The following is a 22,681-nucleotide window of genomic DNA, read 5'->3' as shown; positions in this document are numbered from 1 at the left end:
GAGATGAAGTAAAAATAAAGATGATTTAGAGAGAGGAAAATAAAAACAAAACAATGCAGACAGTGGTTTGGGCAGAGTGGGGACCGGTGACACCATGAAGGTGGCTCTCGGAAGCCTGAAGTCTGGGAAGTGGCGTCTGAGCCCTGCCTGCTCTGGGAGGAGGGGAGGGGGGCTTGGGCCGTGGGGACAGGTGTCCTGAGTTGCAGACAGCAGCCCCTGGCAACTGCCTCTTCAGGTCATTGGGAGGACTACAAGTCAGTGCATCTGAGCAGGGTGCTACCAAGGCTGCCACCAGCACTGGTCACAGCGCGGTCCCTCCGTCCTGGAGACCTTCACCCTGGTCCTGCTCGCCTCTTGTTTTTGGACTGGGCGGCACCTCCCAAAGCCAGAGTTCCGTTTCTCAGTTTTATCCACACTGCTGGTACCTGGAAATTGGATTGGAAATTGGACTCAGAAAGGAAATTATGTTCCCTTTGCCCCCAGTTGTCTTTTTCCCGGTATGTTTGGGTTTTCTGTATTCATCCCTCAGCGTAAACACCCTCAGGGAAGCAGCTGCGTTTCCCCAGACGCCCTGCCCCCATGCCCTCTGGTTCTGGTTGATGCCACTTGCCCAGATGTTTGTCATCTGTCCCAAAGCTCTGGCTCTCAGGCAGAGTCCATGCCTGTCTTGCTCCCCTGTGCCCGGCACACAGTAGGTGCTCAGTAAATATTTTTTAATAAGTAACTTCATGGTCATTGCCTGTTTGTCATTGGCCACTAGACTTTAAGCTCTGCTACTCGAGCGGCTGTTTCGTTCCCACGTGGGGCAGGGCATTCATACATGTGGGTGACCCAGGGCCCTTTGTGATCCAGGCTTATAGCCGGTACTTTGTCCGTATCTTTCAAAGAGAGGGTCTGAGGGGTGTCATGGGTTCGTGTTTGGAAATTGGATTCTACTGCAGGCAAATTGTTTTCTGGACAGTTAGGGAGAAGGAGGAGAGCAGAGTGAGACCGGCCCCTGGGAGGGGAGAGGCAGGGGCAGGGGGCCAGTCGCTGGAGGGTTTGCCCTGGGATGAGGGGGCTGGAAGGGCTGTTCCAAAGGAGGAATTGACGAGGTTCGTTCCGCACGTTGGGCTCGGTGGAGGGGGATCGGGGCCCGGCCGCCTCCTTCCTGTTCGATTGGCACATTTTTTTTTTTTAAAGCTACTATTTCTTTCTTTCTTTTTATTTTAAAGGAACATTATTTATTTATTGGCTGCATTGGGTCTCCGTTGTCTGCACATGGGCTTTCTTTAGTTGCAGCGCGCGGGGGCTACTCGTCATCGCGGTGCGCGGGCTTCTCGTTGCGGCAGCTTCTCTTGCTGTGGAGCACGGGCTCTAGGCGTCGGGCTTCAGTAGTTGTGGCATGTGGGCTTCAGTGGTTGTGGCTCGCGGGCTCTAGAGCGCAGGCTCAGCAGTTGCGGCGCACGGGCTTCGCTGCGCCGCGGCGTGTGGGATCTTCCCGGACCAGGGCTCGAACCCGTGTCCCTGCATCGGCGGGCGGGCGGGCTCTTAAGGGAAGTCCCTACTGGCACATTCTTTGAAAGCATGAACCTGGGGCTCATCGGAGGAGCCTCTGGTGGGACAGAAGGCTGGTCTGTGAACAGACAAAAGGGCGGTCGGGATGTATTTAGCAGGTGAAAACAGAACCGCAGAAAAGCACCCCAGGGTATTTGGGGGACAAGGTCTTGGGCTGGAAAATGAAGGCGTAGTCGGCGGAGGGTGGGGATGGGAGCCTAGAGAGGGTGGTACACGGGGCATCGCTTCTCAGATGAGCCACGCAAGCCACTGCCTTAAACAGTGCTCACGGTACCTCCCTTCTGCCCTGCTCAGCACATTGCTTAGGGGGGAGCTCGGGTTCCTGAACCACAGCCCCACCTGGGGGCCCCTAACCCACGGTCACCTGCTGCCTCTCTGCTGTCTTCCTGCGCTGGAGGTGGCGCTGGCCGGGCTCGGGCGGGGCCCTGCGGCGCTCTGCCCATGACTCACCTGGATGTCTGTGTTGTGTGTGCAGCCTTGGAGAAGAAGATGGCCAGCAGGCAAGGTCGGGAGGACCTCATCAAGAAGGGGCTCCTGGAGATGATGGAGCAGGGTAAGTGGGCCACCCCGGGCCGGGCTGGGGGTCTCACGGGGGTCCAGCAAGCCCATCAGGGTGGCGTGGAAGTCGGAGGAGTCCGGTGTCCAGCTGTGGCTCCTGGACCTGAATGAGGCCTCCGTGGGTCCAGTGAGGACCCACGGCTCAGCCCCCGGGCCTCTGAGGACCCATCGGTGAGTCTAAGAGTCAGCTGCTCATGGGGCGTGGAGCTGAGTGCAGCCACCTGCCCTGGGGCTGAGGGGTGGCTTCCCGCCCCAGCTGGGTGTGGGTGAAGCTAGTGGCTAGTCCTGGTTTTTTGTTTTTTCATATTCAGAGTTTAATCCTGGATTCGGGTGAGTTATTTGTTCCCCATGACCACCTAGTGTTACAGCTACCGTTTATTAAGGATCAATTATATGCTGGGTGCTCTGCTGGGCGTTCTACCCGCCTTCAACCTTTTGTCCTCACAGCATCCTTGTGACTGGGTGTGGTGTTATCACCCGGTCTCCAGGTGAGCAATGGGAGGGCCTGGGAGGTAGCTGCCCTGCGTCACGCAGCCGGAGGGCCCGGATGCTGTTCAGACTCTGGTCCAGAAACCTTCGTCACCGTGGTGTCTGCGAAGCCGCCCTTGTTTGCATCTTTCAGAAGCACCAGGTTTTATCACTCACACAATTAATTTAAGGATTCTTGGGTTCGCCCATCTTCCTCCCTTGGTGATGGCGTGAGGCACAGGACTTGGGTCCTGACACTAAACTTTCATGCTTTCCAGTTCTCTGAGACCCTAAAGCTTGCCAGGGGTGGTGGGGTCTCAGACAACCTCACTGCTGCCTGCAGGTCTCTCTGGAGCTGGACCAAGCGCTTGCCTCCTGATTGAAAGAACCTGGCCTCACAGAGCCAATTCTGTGAGGCTCACGTGAATAAATGGCATTCCTGTCTCCCTTTTAGCCTCAAAACATTATTGGTGTCTTTGTCATTTGGCCCAGGTGTCAGGAAGTAGAAAGGGAGCCCATGGAGTCCGTGAATCCGGATTTATAACGTGCTCCGCGTCTGGTAGGGCCCTTGTGGTCATTCCTCTTCTTTAGATGCAAAGGGAAAAGTACTTTGGTGATGATGCTGTTTTCATGGGAAGCATACGTGGGAAATTGCTTAGTGCTAATAATCAAACTTTGTCTGTAAAAAAAACTTGGTATCAAGTCCTGTGACGTTCGGATGTTAGACGCTCCAGGCTGACTCAGATTTGGGAAAATGTCTTTGCCGAGATGGAGATCTGGACTGTGTGAATTTGGATGGAACCAAAAAGCTCCAAACTCTGGCATTTTGAATATGTTGCCAACAAAACTTACCTTAACTCTTGGGGCGGGAGGAGGGAAAATGAAAACAATATGAAGGTCTGTTTATCATCTGTTTTTAAAAATATTATCACTGATGAAGGAAAACATGGATTTGATTCCCGTCAAAGATAAAGCGATAGGTGAATCATTAAAGGGAAAACCTTCCAGGAGAAGGGCGGTTTTTCCTTTCCTAAACTCTGAATCTTTGTAAAACGATTTTGTCTGGGGGCCTCAGTACCGAGAGCCGGCCGCCGAGTTGATGGGGTGAGCCCGTGGCTGACGCGCTCAGGGGCCGGCTCTCCTGGCTTCCGTGTTTGGCGGGGAGATCTCACGCCGGCCCACCTGCTTTAGATTGGGGTCAGCGAGCCTTTTCTGGAGAGAGTCAGACAGTAGCTTATTTTAGGCTGTGAGGTCCATACTTACCCCTGCTGTTATCAGGCACAAGCAGCCCCAGACACTACACAAAGTTGTGGGTTTGGCTGGGTGCTGGTAACACTTTATTTAGGGACATTGAAATTTGAATTTCATATAACTTCCATGTGCTATCGAGTATTATTTTTCTTTTTCAGCCATTTAAAGAGGTAGAATCCCTTCGTAGCTCGGGGCTCTGTGGAACAGACGGTGGGCTAGATGTGGCCCCCAGGGTGTAGTTTGCCAACCCTGACTTTAGATCACTCTTTCTCTCTGGCTAAGTGATTGTGGACCAGGAAATGGAGGGGCCTGAAACACAGTCTCTTTGCTCAAGAATTGACCATGCGCTCGTTAACTGACGCCGCACCATTTTACTGAGCATCTGCTAGGGGCCAGGGTCTGTGTTAGCTGCTGAGGATACAGGTGAGCAAAATACCTTTCTCCCAGAACTCACAGTCCCGTGGGGAACAAACATTAGAGAATCCCACAAATCAATACAAAATCACAGCTGAGCTGAGTACGGTGAAGGAAAGCACGTAGCACCTGAAGAAGGTGAGTTGGGCCCCTGACCTGGTCCGGGGCTGGGGGGAGGTGATGGTGGAGCGGGTCTAATAGCAGGAGTCAACAGGCTGCTTCTCAGAACTTGCTACAATTAGGGTCACCTGGCGAGCTCTTCAATCAGAGGTGCTGGGGGTGGGACCTAGGCGTCCGGAGTTTATAAGCCCAGCTGCTTCCAACGTTGGTGCACCAAGGCTGAGAAGCAGAGAGTGATGGGAGGCTGGGGAGCGTCTTCCAGCCCAGTGGAGCAGCCCGCGCAGGACCCCGTGGGGGAAGGAGCAGGCACCCCGAGGAGGAGGAAAGAGAAGGTGGGTGCGGGTTAGGGGAGGTGAGAAAGGGGGGGCTGTCTGACAGGGTCTTGCGTCCTCCTGCCTCTCCCTGCAGCATGGACGGAATGGAGAGAATTCGACTCCCCAGCAGGCGGCTGGGTGACAGGCACCCCTGTGGCCGTGGCACCCCGGGCAGCCACGGGACAGGTGGGCTGAGTCTGCAGTGAGCCTGTGGGGCTCCCGCTGGGGGGTGCGTGTTAGAAGCAGGGAGCAGGCGTTGCCCCTGGGAAGGGACCGGGTCTGGGGGAGGGGGCAGGGGTGTGGGCTCACCACCCACTCATCTCCCTTAAACTCTTAACTGTATTACCTCTAATGGACGCACAGGGGTAAGGGGAGATGTGAGAGTGTTTGCCGACAGGCTCCTGGGGTGCATACCTCTTGGAGCGATTGTTTCTGTCCTGCACTTGCTGAGAAAATGCCTTTTCTCACTGGGGTGAAGTCGAGCTCTAGGTCAGCCTCTGTCGGTCCCGAATTTGTCCTGGAGGTGGGACAGCAGGGCTCCTGCTGGGTTGATCCGTGGCCCCGGGAGTTGAACCGCCCCCTCCCCCTTCAGAGATGGCCGCTGGCTTGGATTCGGGAATCATCCTCATCGCCACCACCTGCGCCCAGCTCGGCTGGCCGGCTTTGTAGCCAGGAGTGCCCCCCTGTGGTTGGCTGCCCCCTCCCCCGCACTGAGCCTGGACTTCACACCCAGGGGGCACCTGGGGGGCTGAGCGAGCCTCCGACACTGACCGAGGGGCCCAGAGAGGCCCCCCACAGGCTGGGGCCACAGACCCTCCCAGAGCTGCCTGCAGTTCTTAGCAGCCTCAGGAACTCACACTTGAACGTCCTAGGCCAGGCCAAACCCAGGAAGGTCCTCTGCCCTGCACAGGTGTGCACACGCGTGCACATGGACACGCCCCTGGGTCAGCCCCCTGGAGTCTGCCCACAAAGCGGTCAGGAGCCGGCTGAGTGAGCCGGCTGTGGACGGGCCTGCAGGAGAAAGCCTGCACGTCCCGGAGGTGAGCCTGTGTCTAGGGCATGGGTTTGCCCTCCCCGCTCTCCAGGGGGGTTGTTATTTTGTGATACTGTGAACACATGCGTTTTCTGAACCCCTCTGACCTATCCTTGGTTCCTGAAGGTCTGGGAATCTGCCGGATCGAGGAAGGACCCTACTAGTATGGTTAGGAGTTGTGTGAGATGCGGCCAGGTCTGCATGAGGGACCGGGAGCTGACCTTTCCCTCTCACTCCGTCTTCACAGCTTTGACCAGCGACACATCTGTGACAGGCGAGGGCAGGCTGGTGTCCCAGCCCCTGCACCAGGTCCCTGGCCCACATGCGATGAGTGAGGACAGGAGCTGGCCCATTTCTCTGTCCGGACGCCGTGTGTGCCCTGAGTGACTTTACTCCATCCTCCTCAATGTGTCTGCTTGGCTTTGCCTTAATAGTTTAAGGACTTTCATTCTCTATCACTGGATATAAGGAGGAGGTGGCTGTTACCGCGGTGCTGTGTTCCGTGACCTGAAAGACATGAGGTCCCTGTCCTCGGGGCAGTTGGCAGTGACGAGTCAAGTCTGTGTGGCTTCTGTGTGGCAGGAGCGCCAGGAGCTGTGTGTGTGTGCATGCACGTGCGTGCAGGCGTTTGCGTGCGGGGTACGTGTGCATACAGGTGTGTGCGTGCGTGTGCATGAAGGCGTGTGCGTGCGGGGTGCGTGTTTGCTTGGGGCATGTCCCCTCTCAGCGTGGCTGCTCCGCGTATAACCCAGCCTCTGGCCCCGGCTCCCCTCTGCCGCCCTCGGAAGTGCCCGGCCGGGAGGGAGCGCCCACAGTATAGTGAGAGGAGCAGGGGACCAGCTGCCCACAGCTCCCCCCGCCCTGCCTGCCAGCATTGCTTAGCAACGACCCTGCCGCCCAGGCTATTTTGAGAACTGTGACTTTTCACTGAACATGATTATGAGCCGGAGCTCTGAGCACAGCCCAGAAAAGTCCTGCAAGTCCGCTAAGACGTAAAAGTAGGTGGAGGAATCCCGGGGCTGTGCGTCCGGGTGCAGCCTTTGCTGAGCCCGGGTGGAGGGTGGGGACCTTTGGGTCTCGCAGTTTCAGTGTTCTGACCATTTCATTGATGACGATGGAGATGCCGTTATTACTAACAACGGGGATCGTCACCAGCAAAAAATGACCCGCCGCTTCTAAGATTCGGTGTCACCATCTGTAAAGGGGGGGCGGGGAGCTGTGACGTTCAGGTGAGATGGTACCAGCAGAGCCGTGCTGTGTCTCTAGCTGTGCACAGCCTCAGTCAGTGCTGGCTGTCACCTCCGTCACCAGCGGCCAAGTAAGCTGGCGGCAGAGACTGTCACAGCTGTGTTTCAAGTATGAGTAAACCAGTCATGAGAGGGTCCAAGACGCTGTCGTTTTGAGCTTGGTGACCTCTCACTGCGTCCACTGGGTGGCTTCTCTTGGCTTGTGTCTTGGTGTTCTCCTGGGTGGAGGTTGGTTGACTGCTGGTCGGATCCGGCCCAAGGTCTGTTTTCTTAAAGCCCCCTTGAGCTAAGAATGGTTTTAAACTTAAAGGACTTTTGTAAAAAATAAACAACAAAGATGAATATGGAGCATGGATTTGTGGCATGTGGCCCAGAAAGTCTAAAATACAAATACTGGCCATCCGCTTCTTTCTGGGGAAGGGTAGCCGGTCCCTGGTCTAGACCCACCCCCCAGGCCAGGTGACATGGCTGCATAGATGGCATCTTCCGAGACCCAAGTCTCTAGACTCCTGCCGTTCTGCCCTCCCCGCTAGGGGGCGTGCAGCAGACGGTAGATGGTGAACAGTGATTACAAGTGCACGTCCCCTGCAGGGTCACGTCACAGGCCTGGCCTGAGTCCTGGGCGTGGGGAGGGCCCTGTTGATACCACGTGGGCCGAGGGGCCCAGGCCAAGTGGCCAGACCATCACCCTTGTCATCGTCCTCCTTCTCCCCTTTGTGAGGGTAATGACAAGCACATGCGTGGTGCTTGCTTCATGCCAGATGCGTTATGGACGTTCACTCACTGAATTCTCACTCTGACTCTGCGAAGCCAGGAGTATTAGCCCCATTTTATAGAAGAGGAAATTGAGGCCTGGAGACATTTGCTGCCTGGGCACAAGAAACCCCCTGTGCTGTGGGGTGGGATGGGTAGAGAGGGTGACCTTACACCTTTTGTCCCACCGGGGCACTTTGGGGAGTGGAAGGGACACTGCTACCTGACAGCAGGGAGGAGCCAGGACTGACTTAAGCAACGGACCCCCGGCTCTGAAATAAATCTCTCCTCTCCCCGCTGCCTCCAAGCAAGGCTGGTTCCTCCACGCTGCTGCCTCCCAGCCGTGTGGACGTGTGCAGCCTACGCTGACACGGTGCACTGCGGCGGCCTGGGTGACCTGGCCGTGGGGCCTAGGGGTGAGCCGGGGGCTTTGTGGGTGCTGCATGGACTGGGCTGTGAGCTGTGTCCCCGAAGGCTGAGCCCGATCGGCTGGCTGAGCCTCCCTGCCTGGACCTGCCACTCTGGTTGTGTGATCTGGACCAGTTGTTATGCTCTTGAGCGCCCGGCCCCGCAGCACTAAGATATGACCCAAGGTGATCAACCAGTCAAAGGCCAGACCCTCAAAGGCTCCAGCCACTGAGCCCCAGCAAGGGGAGGGCCGGGTCCTCCTTTCAGCCCTACTGGGAGCCTGGTGTCCTCCGTTCTGAGATGGCCACCTGCCTAGACCAAGGACTCCCTGATTCCCGCCTCAGCCCTTCTCTGTGCCTCTGTTGGACTGGCAGTGCCACGTGTGGCCAGCTGTGTGGCCGCCCACAGTTTGAGCCACCTGGGGGGTAAGGATTGTCTTGTTAATCTCCGTCTTTACACCGTTGGCACAATGCTGGACCCAGTAAACGAGAAGCATTTGTGTGACGGGGGACTCATGGTAGGATGGCGGGTGCTGAGGTGAAAGGTAATTTGTAGCCTCGATAGTAACAACCCAGCACCTCCGGGATGGGCAGCAGTTAGGGCTCGTCATCACCTGTCATGGTGGCCTTGGCTGGCAGGATGGGGGCGCCTTGGCTCTGCTCCCCTCCCCTGCCATCTCTCATCCCCAGTAGGCTGGCTGGGCCTGTCCTCAGGGGGAGGTCCGGGTACAGGAGAGATGCGCAGGAATGGGCAGGTACTTTTAAAGCCGCTGCTGCGTCACACCTGCTCACTTCCCATTGGCCGAAGCCACAAGGCAGAGGCCGAGGGTCGGGGGCACCACAAAGGCGAGGACATGGGTGGGGGCACTGTCGAAGTAAGAGCGCGCAGGCTGGAAGTGGTGCAGAGGCCAGCGGGTGTTGTGACGCTCGGTGCTGCCTTAGGAAGGCTCTGGAAAGGGATCCCCAGGGTGTGCGAGAGCGTGCAGGCTACCACACCAGGCCTGGGATAGCGTACTTCCCAGGAAGTCACTTCGCGCGTGAATGAAAGCAGGTAGGAAGGGAGTCAGGCTCAGCTGACAGCTGAATTTCCTTGCAGACGCTGAGAGCAAGGCGTGCAGCCCCGACGGAGATCCCCGAGTTGCACAGAGTGAACCTTCCACTCCCAAGCAGGAGCCGCTGACCTCGGCGGAAGCCCAGCTGGGGAGCCCTTTGGCCACTGGGACGGACCAGGCTTCCCTGGATGAGACGCTGTCCTCGGACACCCCTTCAGACGATGCAGGTATTGATTGGACACCGGGCTTGAGCTGCTCCCAGGAGGCCATCCGCCTGGGTGGCGACTGAGGTCCCCAGCCCGAGCTGGGCAGCAGCCGTGGTAGAAGACCGTCCTCAGAGGCGCAGCCGTGCTCTGAGCCCTGCCACGCTCCACCACGTGGTTGAGTTTAAATGTTTGCTGGGTGTTTCTCCAGCATCTTCCCAAGTCCGGCAGAGCAGTGGATGAAGGTGCTTCCAGATGGTCACGGGTCCCTTACCATCCACCCTCCTCCCGGGGTGTCTTTGCTTGTTCCCTCCGAACTTCTGAGCGGGAAAATTCTCTCCAAAGAAGCCGATGTCTGGGAGCATCTTAGCTACCCCAAGGCAGTAGGGCAGGATGGAGAAAAGAATGGCCTGTATCGGGTTATCTGCAGGGTGGGAGGAGCCCAGGGCAGCGTCTGCCACGTTGAGTGATTCTTGGTGGGAGCCGTGGTGGTGGTTCTTGTGATTTCAGTTGAATAGACCAGGGCAGTTGTCAGGTATGGGGAAGGGGAGGAGAGAGGGAGTGAGGGAGGGATGGAGAAGAGGAAAAGCACAAACCCACCACAGAAACTGTGTGCTGTGAAGTCTCTACCCCCTGCTCGCTCTGACCTGTTAGCAGTGTTTTCATAGAAACCTTCCAGGCAACCTGGCCGTCAGGCAGGAGGCCTGCTCCCTCGTAGAACTGCAGCTGTAAACATCGCCAGGCCCGGCGTGGCGGCTGCGACGTGTCCTGCGTCCCCACGGTGTTGGGCTGAGAAATTCGGGCGTGTGCACGGGCCTCTTTGGCCAGGGCCTCTCTGGCTGGCTCTTTGGTTTCAGAGCCGGGGGTTGAGGGGGGCACCTGTGCTCCGCTGCTGCTTCCCCAGACACCACTCATACCTGCGCTTTCCCCTGCTGCCCCGGCCATGGCATCCCTTTGGCCTTCGCGGGCACCTGCCGAGAGGCATGCCCTACTCTCCCTGGGGATGGCTGTCCCTCTCCACTTTCACCCCAGCTTGGAGACACGATAGGAGTTGGGGGTCTGAAGGGCTGTGGCCCTTGGGACAGTCCTGGCCTCTCCTGCAGAGACCCTTTTGTCACCGCCGTGTCCCTGTGTCCCCCACCATCTGACTTCAGTCGGGCCAGCGGTTGGTGGGATTCTGACGGCCAGCTGAAGCGTTGCCTTCCACCTGGAGTCCTAGCAGCCCAGCACTGCCCTTGACCGCGGAGCCTCCCTTCCGCGGGCCGCTGCACCCCGCCTCCCACTGGCGCCCCTCCCTGGCAGCCTTTCTGCTCCCGTCAGCGCCCCCTCTAACCTCAGGTGCTTTCTGTCCACGCTCTTGATTTGGGGATGGATTCTTGAGACCAGAGTTGGTTTGTTGAGATCACAGATCTGCATGAAGGACTTTTCTCCTGGTGAGACGTGCTGCTGGGTCTGGGGTTGTGATGATAATGTGTCTGGGTCTCTCCTCCCTGGTGGGTGTGAGCAGGTGAGCAAACCTGGTGACCCCTGGGCTGCGTCCCTGCAGGGCTCTGGAGACTGGGACAGCCCAGCTGGGGTAGAGGGATGAGTAGAGCTTGTCCGGCCAGAGAGTGAGGGAGAGAGCGTCCTGGCAGGCAGAGGGACCCTTGCAAGGACTGAGAACAGGGTCAGCTGCTTTCTCTGTAAGGGGCCGGCTGTAAATCTCATTGGCTTTGTGGCTAGGAAGGTCTCACCTCTGCCAGGTGAGGATGTGCCAAGGAAAAGGAATGGCTGGGTGCTAGCAAGCTTTATTTGCAAACAGCCCACGGGCTGGACTTTGGTTGCTGTGGGTGGCCTGGGAGTAGGAAAGACCATGGGACTTTGGCAGAGCTGTAGGTAGATGTGGTCAGAGCCGGGATAGGCTGGAGAGAGAGAGGGCTGGGCCGGACAGCCCTTCCCCGAGGGCAGCCCTTCCCCGAGGGCAGCCCTTCCCCGAGGGCAGCCCTTCCCCGAGGGCAGCCCTTCCCCGAGGGCAGCCCTTCCCCGAGGGCAGCCCTTCCCCGAGGGCGGTTGGTTGGAGCCACAGTGGGGTTTGCACTGTAGGAGAAGCCTTGGGCCTCTGGTCAGTGTGTAGTCTGTGGTGATGGGTGGCAGCTCCATCCCTCACTGGGCCTCTTCCTTCGCTCTGGCCCCAGAGGTCCTGAGCCCCTGGGGTGGGAGAGATGATGTTATCTGGTGGCACGTGTACACAACTTGAAAACGTTTTAGGAGTAATGTTCATTTTCATTAATTAGAGCAAGTGGTATGGGTTTCTCATTCAGGGTAGTGATAGCTTCTTAATAAATAAATTGAAATTAAATGCATGGCTTCACTTAAAGTAAAATACAGCAGACAAAAATATGGAAAAGTACAGGGCCATGTCCAGTCTCCAAAGCAGGGCCGATTCATTCCTTTGGGCTGTGGTCAGTGTATTAGCAGCTACTGACCTTTATCATGATGCTGATGGCAACAAGGGCCATCACACTCGGCCGCTTGTGTGCAGGACGCTGTTCTAAGCGCTGTCATGTATATTGGCTCATGTGACCCCCAGGTGATTGATTGATGCTGTTTGCCCCCTTTTACTCATGATGGAAAGGAGGTACCCAGGTTAAGTAACTCATCCAAGGGTATAGAATTAGGGAATTGAGAGCAACGTCTTCGACATCAGGTTGACCTGGGTTTGAGATGTGACCGGGCGCCTCACCAAGCTGTGTGACCATGGACAAGTCACTCAACCTCTCTGAACCTGAGTCATCAACTATAAATGGAGATAATGTTTCACTTCTCAGGGTTGCTAAAATTAAACCACTTAGCTCAGTCGTCACTCACACTGAGCGCTCAGAAAGTGTTTGCTGCTGCTCCCCGGGATTGTCCTGTCGTCACTTTGTCATTGTCATGGAAAAGCAGCCCTTGTAGGGAGGGTGATGCATTAAAGCCTGGTATTGGGTTGCCTGCAAATGCCCCACAGAGGCCCTGCGTCTAAAAGCACGTGTGGGTGGGGATGTGGGTGCACCTGCACTTTGCTATTGAGCGGGGGATCCCCCCCACCCCCCACCGGAGTCTCTTGCAGCCCTGCAGGCCTGGAATCCTCCACCAAGAACACTGACCAGGGCTGCGGCTCCTGGTCTCTACCGAGAGGACTGGCCTTGAGCAAAGCCCCTTCGGTGAGGGAGTGGATTGTAATCTAACTCAGACACCTTAAACTCATTCCTTCAAACACTGCCTAGGCTTAAAAATCGGGAGCATTCATGAAAAATCCACACGTGCAGCTATAGCTGCTTTTCAACAATCAAAGTCGGCGCCCACTGGGCCCGTGTTCCCACGCAGCTGCGGTCTCTGGGAGCTGAGAAGAGGTTATCTCCTTTGCGGGGGCGGGGGCGGGGTGCTCACCTCTCAGCTCCTGCTTGGGCCCTTGGGTGTATGAGTTTGTGATCCCTTCCATGAAGGTGAAGAGCCTGGTCTTGGGAATCAACCCCTGTGCTGCGCTGGAGGCGATGCCTCTCCTTGGCCAGGTGGTGACACCTGGATTGGGGCTGCTGCTTCTGTGTGCCCCAAACCGTGGGGTAGGGCTGGGGACATGGGGGTTGTATCCAAGGATTTCAGATAGCTCAGGAAGGAAACACCGTCAAAGATTCTGACCGTGGTTTTCTTTGATCCTCAGTTTGGGTTTAGTGATTTGGGTTGACTTTGGACTTTTGTGTTTGGGGTGATTCCTGGTTTTGTTTGGGTCATGCTGTGTCAGCCACAGAGCATCCCCTAAACAAAGCCCAGGAGAACCCCTTGTTTCAATGTTAAGTGGGACAGGATCCCGTTCAGTGTTTCTGTCGTGCAGGGGCTGAGCTCTGGCGTGCCCAACAGTGCACTAACTAAAAGGAAAAGTGGCACTCGGCATCTTCTGTGTGTGCTATATTATCTTAGCCCCATTTTTTGTTTTTGCTTTTAGACTAGAAAGCAGTGGCCCAGAGAGGTTAAGTCACTTGCCCGAGGCCACAGAGCACATAAGTGGTAAAGCTGGGGGTTGATCCAGAGAACATGCCAGGTGTCGCTGGGGTTCTGTGAAACTGACCACGGCAGCTGTCCCCCCAGCCCTCTAGGTCCCTCCTCTCAGGCTGGTCTCTCTCGGTCTCAGAATGTCTCCAGTGGGTGATAACTGGGTATAAAGCAAGCCCACCACCCAGCAGCACGCCCCAGGCAAGAGGGCCTCGGCTGGGAGCTCAGTTGGTGAGAAGCGCCCTCTGCTGGTCAGGGCTGGACAGGGACAGCCCCGATGGAGGGATCCAAATGCGGGGAACGTGCAAAGCTGACGTCGCCTTCTACATTTAAAAAACAATTTTTTTTGATATAACACTTGAGACTTTAACAGATGTTAACGTTTCAGTTTTGACAAGATTACTTAATACAGTGATAGCTGCACACTCGCATGAGATGTGCAGAAAGATGTAGATTGGCAAAGGAGGCGCTGAGACGCCGGTTTCCTAGACCGAGGATCCCTCAGACGGGTCAGGGTGGAGAGACATCGGAGGAGGGTGTTTGGGGTGAGTTCCTGGTGTGTTGGGTCCCGGGGCCCTCAGAGCAGAGGGTGGGGGACCCGCTGCATCTTGGGCTAGTGGCCGGGGGGACCTCCCTGGGGCTGTTAGAATCTTACTCTGCGACCTCTCTGGTTGAAGGGCTGTGACCACTGACTCGCTCCCAGAAATCCAGAGCTGCCCTGTCCACTAGCTGCGTGGCTATTTCAATGAATTAAAACCAAAGAAAATAAATCTATCTCCCCCGTTGCACCGGCCACTTGTCAGCTGCTCGCTGTAGCAGACAAGGAGGCGTTTCTGTCATCTGAGAAAGGTCTACTGGGTGGCACTGAGGGTGAGGGGTGGCCACACGTCCACTTGGGTGCACAGCCAAGGGAGTTTGCTGTTCGGGTCGCCAGCCCTTCCAGAGTTTTCTGCACCAACAGAGACCTTATAACCTGCAAAGCCAAAGCCCTTTACAGAGAAAGCTTGCTGACCCTCATTTAGAGAATGGGTTTGGGGTGCCATGGGCGGAAGGGAAGGAGCTTGAAGGTCATTGCTGAGGTTCGGGCAGAGGCTGTGGCAGCTGACACTGGGAGGACAATATTTCCGAGACATATTTTGGAAGCAGAGTGCCCGGGATGTATTCGTGAATTAGGTACGAGGGGTGGGCATGAGATGGAGAGGACAGGAGAGGGATTGAGCATTGTGTCCAGTCTGGCTGGACAGCTTGGGGGGTGGGGGGAGCGTGTACTGAGTCTGGTGAAGGTGGGGCTCTGTCTTGGTCAGTGCCATGTCCACAGCTCCTAGGGCCCCATAACTGTTCAAGGACACTTGTGGGATGGATGGATGGATGGATGGATGAGTGAGAGAGAAGAGGGACTGGGGAGGGGTTTCTCCTGGGAAATCAAGAGATGGGTTTGCGCGTGATTCACTTTGACTATTTGACCTCCAGATGGAGGTGTCAATGTGGCCGATGATGGATGAGTCTGGAGCTCCGAGAAAGGGTCAAGGGGGTTGACAGAGATGAGATGGATTTGAAGCCAGAGGACTGGAGGAGAGAATTAGGTGACAGAGTGGGTTAATGGGGAAGAGGACCAAGGGCTGGGTCCTGGGGCAGCCCAGGGGGAGCCTGAGAGGGGCTGAGCAGCTGTAACCAGAGCGGCAGGAGGGAAGCAGGGGACGAGGCGTCCAGGACCGCAGGGGAGGGTGCAGGGATAGACATGGCAGGACTGTGCTGAGACAGAGCCGGGGGGACCCGCTCTGGCCAAGCGGGTGTGGGGACCCTGACCCAGGGCCGTCTCCTTGTTAACCCTTCTCTTGGCAGCCCTCCCAAGGGGACCCATGGAGCCCAGTTCAAACACGCCCACCCTGTCCAGACTCCCAGGTCCGTGCAGGGAGACCAAGGCCCAGAGGGAGCAACTGGCTGGTCGGGGTTTCCATGATGGCAGCGCCCGGGAGAGTATGTCACAGCTGTGGGTCTCACCACAGGCCTCCCTCGCCAAGAGACACCACAGAGCATCCCCTTAGAAGTCTAAGTAGTGTCTGCCTCAAGCAGGGGCTCCCAACCACGGGCGTCCTCCCCTCCAGGGGGCATGGGGCAGTGTCTGAAGATAGTTTTGGTTGTCACTCCGGCATCTGGCAGATAGAGCCCAGGGCTTGCTGCTGAACATTTTACAGGCAAAGAATTATCTGGCCCCAAATGTCAATACCGCCAAAGTTGAGAACCCCTGACCTAGAATGAGAGGAAGACTCATCCATGTTCCAAAATAATGCTTCGATCCCTGGCAGTGTGGCCCGTGACCGTCCAAAGTGCTGAGTAGCTTCAGACATCCCCTCCACGACCTCATGGAAGTCTCCCTCCCTTGTAGTGGGCAGGAGAGGCTGTTTTATACAGATGTTTGTACAGATGAGGAAACTGAGGCTCAGAGAGGTGGAGACCAAGGTCGCTCCTCTGGAAATGAGTCAGTCACAACAGAGGCAAAGGATGGGTGGGGGAGACTGGTGTGGTGAGCTTGAGGTCAGGTGAGCCATTCCCGTGCCACCTGTCTCCCCCGAAACCGTGACATTGGGAACATGCTGGATGCCTAGAGGATAGAAACCAAGCCTGGACCGAGTACTCAAGCTCACTCCGGCCCCTCAGCCGGTGCTTCCGGCTGCAGGCTTGGCCACTGAGGGCCCGGGAGCATGGCCTCCCCAGGATCAGGGTCCACTGCCCTGCTCTGATTCACACAAGCCAGGAGGCCCAGTGCCCACATGGAGAAAAGGGACCTTTCCACACTCACCTGTGGCCTAACCGAGGAAAACACACAACTGTTTTTACCTAGAAGCACAAAATGTTTATTTTAATGTTATTTTTGCAAAACTTATTAACTAAAACAGTCAGAATTGTAGAGTCTTAGAAGTTGCGGGTCACAGTTCATGGGACATAACATGTCCCATAGTCTTGAAGTCTAGGAGTCTTTAGAAAAAACGCCTATGAACAAATATTACTTTGGAGGACAGTTTTATTATTATTGTCAATAATAAAATAAAACCATAGTGTTTTCACATGGGTATCCGTGCAGGGCATAAGGTAAGGAGCCTTCTGTAGTGGCTGTTCTCAGCTCAGACTAACCTCATGATACAAACCTGACTCTGTCTCTGCAGCGGGTGGGAAGGGGACGTTTCTCTTCCCAGATCTTGCTTATCAGGATTTGGGAGGGCCACAGCCCTTCTAAGGCAAAGACTGCATTTCTGTGAGCTTCCCAGGGAAAAGGCCTGGCCCGAGAGGTATTCAGCTGCCAACAGGGACGCCAAAAGGACAGAAATGGTGATAAGCAATGGGATGCCTGGGCCTGCAGTGGTCCTTTCGAGAGGTTCACTGAAGCTTTGTGAGGGCCGTGATCAAGCCAGCCTCGGTCAGCACCACGGACAGTGCCACCCCCCCCCCCCCCCCACAGAAGCGTTCTCATCCCGCACGGTGACTTTGGGGCCAGCTCTGTCAGGCTGTTCCCAGAGGATGTTAGGCTCTTCCCCCTTAGGTGGTTGCAAAGATGAAATTAGACGTTGTGGGGCGGGGCACCCGGGGTGTGTGCTCTGAGCGGGCAGGGGGGCTGGGGTCCCGAGGTGGGGATGGGAGGCCGCCTCTCTTCTTGTGTCGGGGATGGTAGGTTTGGGTTTGAGCTCCCCCCGCTCCCCCCAGCCCCTGGTCTGATGGGCTCATTTTCCCCTGTAAAGCTGGAGGTGAGGCCGCACGGGAGGAGGGCGTGAGAAGCTGCAGGTAGGAGAGAGAGAAGGTCTGAAGCAGAGTGACCACCTGCTGGGGCAGAACCAAGGGCCCTGAGGGTGGTGGTCCTGAGATGGCCAGGACTGGGGCTTCTGTGTCGCCGTCTGTCTCCCCCAGCACTCCCCAGGGACGGGAGCTGGCAGATGAAGGCTTCATCCAGAGATGGGGTGTTCCCAGGTAGCTAAACGCAAAGGAAGGGCGGCAGAGGGCTTGGGGGTATTGGTGAGACGGCTCTTGAGTGATGGATGGTGGAACTCGAGCTGGAGAAAGAGAGAAGGGGAAGGAGAGGTTGATGGGTTGGGAGAAAGCCCAGGGGTGGACAGGCCAGGGGAGGGGGGAGCAGTGCTTCGGGAGGGGGAGAAGCCTGAGCCAGCAGCTGGGGGGAGAGGGGATGGGGGCTGTGGACGGGCTGACCCTTCCTCAGAGCTGAAGCTCCCTGCTGTTCCCCTGCCACTCAGCTCACAGCCCTCACTCGGGCAGGACTGTTGTTAACCGGGCACGTAAAATCAATCACTGCGGGATCTGAGGGTCTGCGGCGCCCCAGCGGCACATCTCATTGTCGCTTCTTGATTAAATCTCACAATCCTGTGAGGGACTCTTGCTGTTAGTCCGATGTCGTCCACGGGTAAATGGAGACACAGGAGATTAGGAACTCGTCCGAGGTCGCAGAGTAAGTGCAGGGGCCAACTGACATCTGATTCCAAAGCCTGTGTTTGTGGCCAGCAGCCCCGGGTGAGGGGGGAGCTTCAGTACTACCTACTGAGTGGAAAAGGGACAGCATCGCCCACGCCCTTGAAGTTATTTCCCTCTCTCCCCGCTCCCTCCTCTCTGCTTCTGATGTTTCTGTTGATAGTAGAACTCACGGGGAGTGACATGTGTGCGAGAGGTGACCCCTCTGTACCCTGCTCCGTGATAACGAGCCCACCCATCCAAGGCTCCCTCGCTGTCTTCACACCCACCCCAGCCAGAGGCGCTGTGGTGTGTGAACTCTCTGTTTTGCTTTTGAACCAGCCAAGATGTCGTCCGCGTCCAGAGATGAAGAAGCAGGTGCTGCTGGCAGCCTCCCACCCTCCACGGACGAGCCCCCTCAAGCCTTAGCTGGGTCCGACCCCCTGGACAGTCCTCCCAGACCCCTGGAGAGATCCGTGGGCCAGCTCCCCAGCCCCCCGCTGCTGCCCACCCCGCCGCCCAAGGCAGGCTCCAGGACCACGAGGAGTGTCACAGGTGGGCCTGCGTGCATCCACCCGTCCACCTCGCTGCCTTTTTCCTTCCGTTCATCCATCCATGCCTCCGACCCGTCCTGACTGGGCTCCCACTGCGGGCCGGTTCTCACCCTTGGCTTCTGCGATGCTCTGGGGCTCTGGGCGGGTCCAGGGGAGCAGAGCTGGAGACGGGAGGGCGGCGGTCCTTAGCCAGGAGGAGCCCTGGTTGTCAGAGGCAGACAGCCCGGGCTCCCTCAGACACATGTGGGGCAGCGCTCAAAGGTTTCTTCCGGAAGGGATGCAGGAGGCGTAGCCACAGCCCCCAGGATGGGGGCTTTATCTTTCTGGACATTCAGGTGTCTGCCTGTCCTTCTCTTTCTGCTTCTGAGTCAGTGTCTGTCTGTCTGTCTCCTTACCTCCCCCCCTCCCTCCCTCTCATCCCCTCTTTTCTCTCCCTCCCTGCCACTCCCCATCTCCCCTTCCTCTGTCTCTCTGTCCATCTCACGATCTCTGCTCATCTCTGTGAGAGCTCCGTCCAGCAAGGCGGAGCCAGGAATCCACCCTGGACTGTAGGGTGGTGGTCAGAGAGGGGAGCACGGCTGAGCAGAGGCCCGCGAAGGCATCGCCTCCTGTAGCTTTGGCCGCACTGGCTGAAGGGTCCCAGGAAGTAGGGGCGTTGTCTTTTCAAGTTTGGGTATTTCTTGTCCCGTCCCTGCTGGAAACAGGAGACACACACTGCAGGTCTTGGGGAAAGCAGGCCTTTCACAAAGAGGCGATTGTTTAAGAGTAAAGCCTTGCGTGCCGCCTCTGAGGGCGGGGCCAGGAGGATGAGAGTGGATAGCAGGGTTCAGCTTTGCTCTAATCCTTGGCCACCACCTGTAATACGACTGCTCACAGCTTGTCAGGATCTGCCCACCCCCAGGCACCGCAAGGAGGCCAGCCCCTCTGGGGAGGGAACGTGTCCCCACTTGACGGTTGAGGGAACTCTGCCATCACCCCTAGTCCCAGCGCCTGCGTATAGCAGGTGCTCAGCGAGTGTGGGTAACTGTGATCGAAGGAGCAGTCAGGTGATCTGACCCCTCTGTCTGCTTTCTGCCTCTTTCTCCATCTCTGGGAGTCAGTCACTCCCAGAGTGACATGGCCACACAGACTAAAGTTTTGAGGCAAATAGTCTGCATCTTGTTACAGTCTGTGTGCGAATCCCCCTTCCATCCATTGAAACGTGAGACAGTTGGAAATCCACTGGATAAGGCACCGTCCGCCCCACTTCCTTCGGGCTCCTGTATAATTAGTTCAGGGACCCTCTGTCCCCGTTGTGCTTAGACAGGATCAGACCTCAGCCTGTTTCATGTCCCGTGAGTCCTCTCTCCCCGTGTCCTAAGTCCTGGGTCAGCTTCTCTGACTCGCCCCAGCCCGTCAGGGGCGAGGAGCTCCTGAACTTCGGAGACCTTTTCTGACAAGTCACCGAGGAGTCTGGGGACTGGGTTAGGGCGGGAGGGGAGGGTTACAAGCTTTGGCCTGGATCTCTTACAGCTGAGACTGCATTTTGGCAACTTGGTCTTCATTTCCTTTAGGGGGAAATATTTGCTTCAGCACGTGGCCACTAGGTGGCAGCAGAGGAAGAGAAAGGCCCTTCACCTGGGCTTAACTGGGGCACAAGGGGACGGAGGCTACACACTCAGTGCTCCCCACCCACCCCGGGTGCTCGCTCGGCTGAGATAGCCACAGCGGCCCCCAGCCCACGAGCTTCCTCAGCCCACCCTCCCCCAGGTGTCAGGGAGCCACCTGCACCCAGATCCCACACACAGACTTGCTGTGCTGGGTCTGCGTGGTGTTTAATATTTTAAAAATGTGTTGCCAACATTTTAAACATATCAAAATATGTTTAAGTATTAAACATATTATATATCTATATTTATCTGAATCACTTTACTGCACAGCTGAGACTAACACAACATTGTAAACCAACTATACTTCAATTCCAAAGAAGAAAAAAAGGAAAAAAATATAAAATATGTTTAACGGGCAGCCTTTGGGGCCCTGGGACTTGCCGTCATCAGGCCACATCTCGTCCCAAGGAGAATGGGAGAGCCGTGATCAGAAGGCCCCCCCTGGTGAGGTGCAGGGTTGGCAGCGGACGTGAACGGATGGCGTGGGGAAGCAGAGGGGGCCGTGGTAGTGGTCCAGGATGAGCGATGGCTGTAGAGCTTGGGGAGTTCTTCCACGTTCCGCAAAAGGAAGTATGGCTTCAGGAGTTTGTAGGAGAGAAATGGGAAGGAGGCTTTCGGTGCCTGAGACCTTGCAGGGGGCCTGTGGGCACTGCCATGGGCTCAGCTCAGGGATGGAGGATGGACTGGAACCGGTCAGGGACAAACCTCGTCTCCGGCTTTGGGGGCGAAGGGACATGGTTCAGCATCTGGTACTAGTGGGTTCACCTGGCCGGGAGCCCTGTGTCCCCTCTGTTCACGGGCTCCTGTGTTTCTGCAAAGCCCCACTTCCCCGCCCCCAAAGACTTACCTTCTTGTTGGTCCTTCTTACGCCCCAGGCCAGGCCACACTCTTCCAAGGCTCTGGCGGGAAGAGTACTGACCCTCCTGTCCGAGGCCAGCTTTCCACGCCCACGGGGTCCCCACATCTCACCGCTGTCCACCGGCCGCTGCCCCCCAGCCGAGTCATCGAGGAGCTGCACAGGGCGCTGGCCACCAAGCACCGCCAGGACAGGTGAGGCCCCTCCCCTGGCAGCGGGACCTGTGTGCCCACATCCCCATCTGTGGCCAGCCTTATGGGTGGCAGTTATGGGGGGGCGGGCTCCGGGTTGAACTCAATGCTCTGCTGTCCCCGGCTTGGAATTCCTAGCTTCTGAGCAAGGAGCTCGTGTTTTCATTTTGCACCGGGCTGTGCAGCTGGTCTGTAGCTGGTCTCAGTTGCCACTTTCCGGGCGGGGTCAAGTGGGTGATGTGCACCGTGGGGACCAGCCACAAAGTCCCTGCATTTCCCCCGGAGGATCCGGGGATCCAGGGTTGGGTGGGAGCATCCCGGGGGAGAGTCGAGAGGGAGAAGTAGCTGTTACGTTGTCTCGGGACTCTGACGGCTTCCCGTTTTCATCAGGCAAGAGCACAAGTAAGCCTGCTCGGAAGCTGACTCTTATTCTTGGTCTCATATGCCTCATAGACTGAGGATAAGTGAGTCATCGAAGGGCAAAACAGACAATGGAATACGCGTGTGGCTTGACAGAAATATTGGACAAATAAAATGCCCTGCTCAGTTCTGAGGAAATCCTTGATCTGAGTGTTTGCTGCTCTCAGCCATGGCGGGGTTTATTACATGCGTGTCTGTGACATTCGGGTCAGCACGTCCTAAGCAGCCGTTTGCCTTGGACTCGGAGCCGCGTGTGCCTCTGGCGCGTCTTGTCCTGTGTATCGGCTGCACATACTTGGGGGTCGTCTTTGCAACGCCCGTTATAAGTCTTCAAGTCGACTTTGCAGGGTTTGCAGGTGAAGCTGGACAACATATAACACGAACTGCCTTTCTGGTTCAGTTTCCAAGGCAGGGACAGTAAGGGGTCCCCGAAGAAACGCGTGGACGTCCGGCTGTCGAGGACGTGCAGCGTGGAGCGGGGCAAGGAGCGGGGCGAGGCTTGGAGCTTTGATGGAGTCTCGGACGGCAAGTGGACCGTGGCTCAGGAGTCCGAGGAGAATAAGGAGAACCTGATCATGAATTCCGAACTCAAGGATGACCTGCTTTTGTATCAAGACGAAGAGGCCCTGAATGACTCCATCATCTCTGGTGAGCGGAGGGTGGATCCCGCGGGGTGGGAACCTCCCACCGGAGGTGCGCATCCGCCAGCACAGAGGGGGCGGGGGAGTGATGGAGAGAGATACCCCCCCCTCCTTGTTTCATGAGCAGGCTGCCTGCGGGCAGGCTCAGGGCACAGTTAGGATGGACCTGAGTGAGTTTGCTTTATTCTGCCCATTGCATATTCATTTTCACGTGTGTTGGAAAAACAGAAGTGGCTCAGTAAGTGACAGAGCATCACTGCTTGGGATGACACGGCAGGAGGTGGTGTCGGTGGCACTCGGATGGCCAGCGTTTGGAAAATGTAGCAGAAAATGTTAATAGGAAAACGAGATGAGATGGAAGTGGGAGGGAGGGAAGGAGAGAGGGGCTGATGCCAGCAGTCGTCTCGGAAATACTATAAGCCCGGCAGCATCTGTTAGTTCAGGACCACGTGTTCATGAGGCCCTAGGAGGTCTCTGTCTGTCCTCACAACATGTTCTAAAGATCAGGGTATTTGGTCTGTCTTACCCTTGAA

At 56.7% G+C, this 22,681-nt stretch overlaps 1 protein-coding gene across 1 annotated transcript in view; it reads left to right on the top strand.

The window, feature by feature from the left end:
* Nucleotides 1–22,681, top strand: part of PHACTR3 (phosphatase and actin regulator 3) — a 216,503-nt gene that overhangs the window by 121,275 nt on the left and 72,547 nt on the right. Inside the window, exons 3-7 of the mRNA XM_060123136.1 lie at nt 2,033–2,110; nt 9,219–9,401; nt 18,180–18,392; nt 20,916–21,090; nt 21,908–22,155. Of these exons, the coding sequence (XP_059979119.1) occupies nt 2,033–2,110; nt 9,219–9,401; nt 18,180–18,392; nt 20,916–21,090; nt 21,908–22,155 (897 nt within the window). The remainder of the gene's footprint in view (nt 1–2,032; nt 2,111–9,218; nt 9,402–18,179; nt 18,393–20,915; nt 21,091–21,907; nt 22,156–22,681) is intronic.

This window comes from Lagenorhynchus albirostris, chromosome 15 (genome assembly GCF_949774975.1).
Source record: "Lagenorhynchus albirostris chromosome 15, mLagAlb1.1, whole genome shotgun sequence".
In the NCBI taxonomy this organism is placed as follows: Eukaryota; Metazoa; Chordata; class Mammalia; order Artiodactyla; family Delphinidae; genus Lagenorhynchus; species Lagenorhynchus albirostris.
The sequence above is the reverse complement of the archived record's forward strand: the minus strand, read 5'-3'. Positions and strand labels throughout refer to the sequence as shown.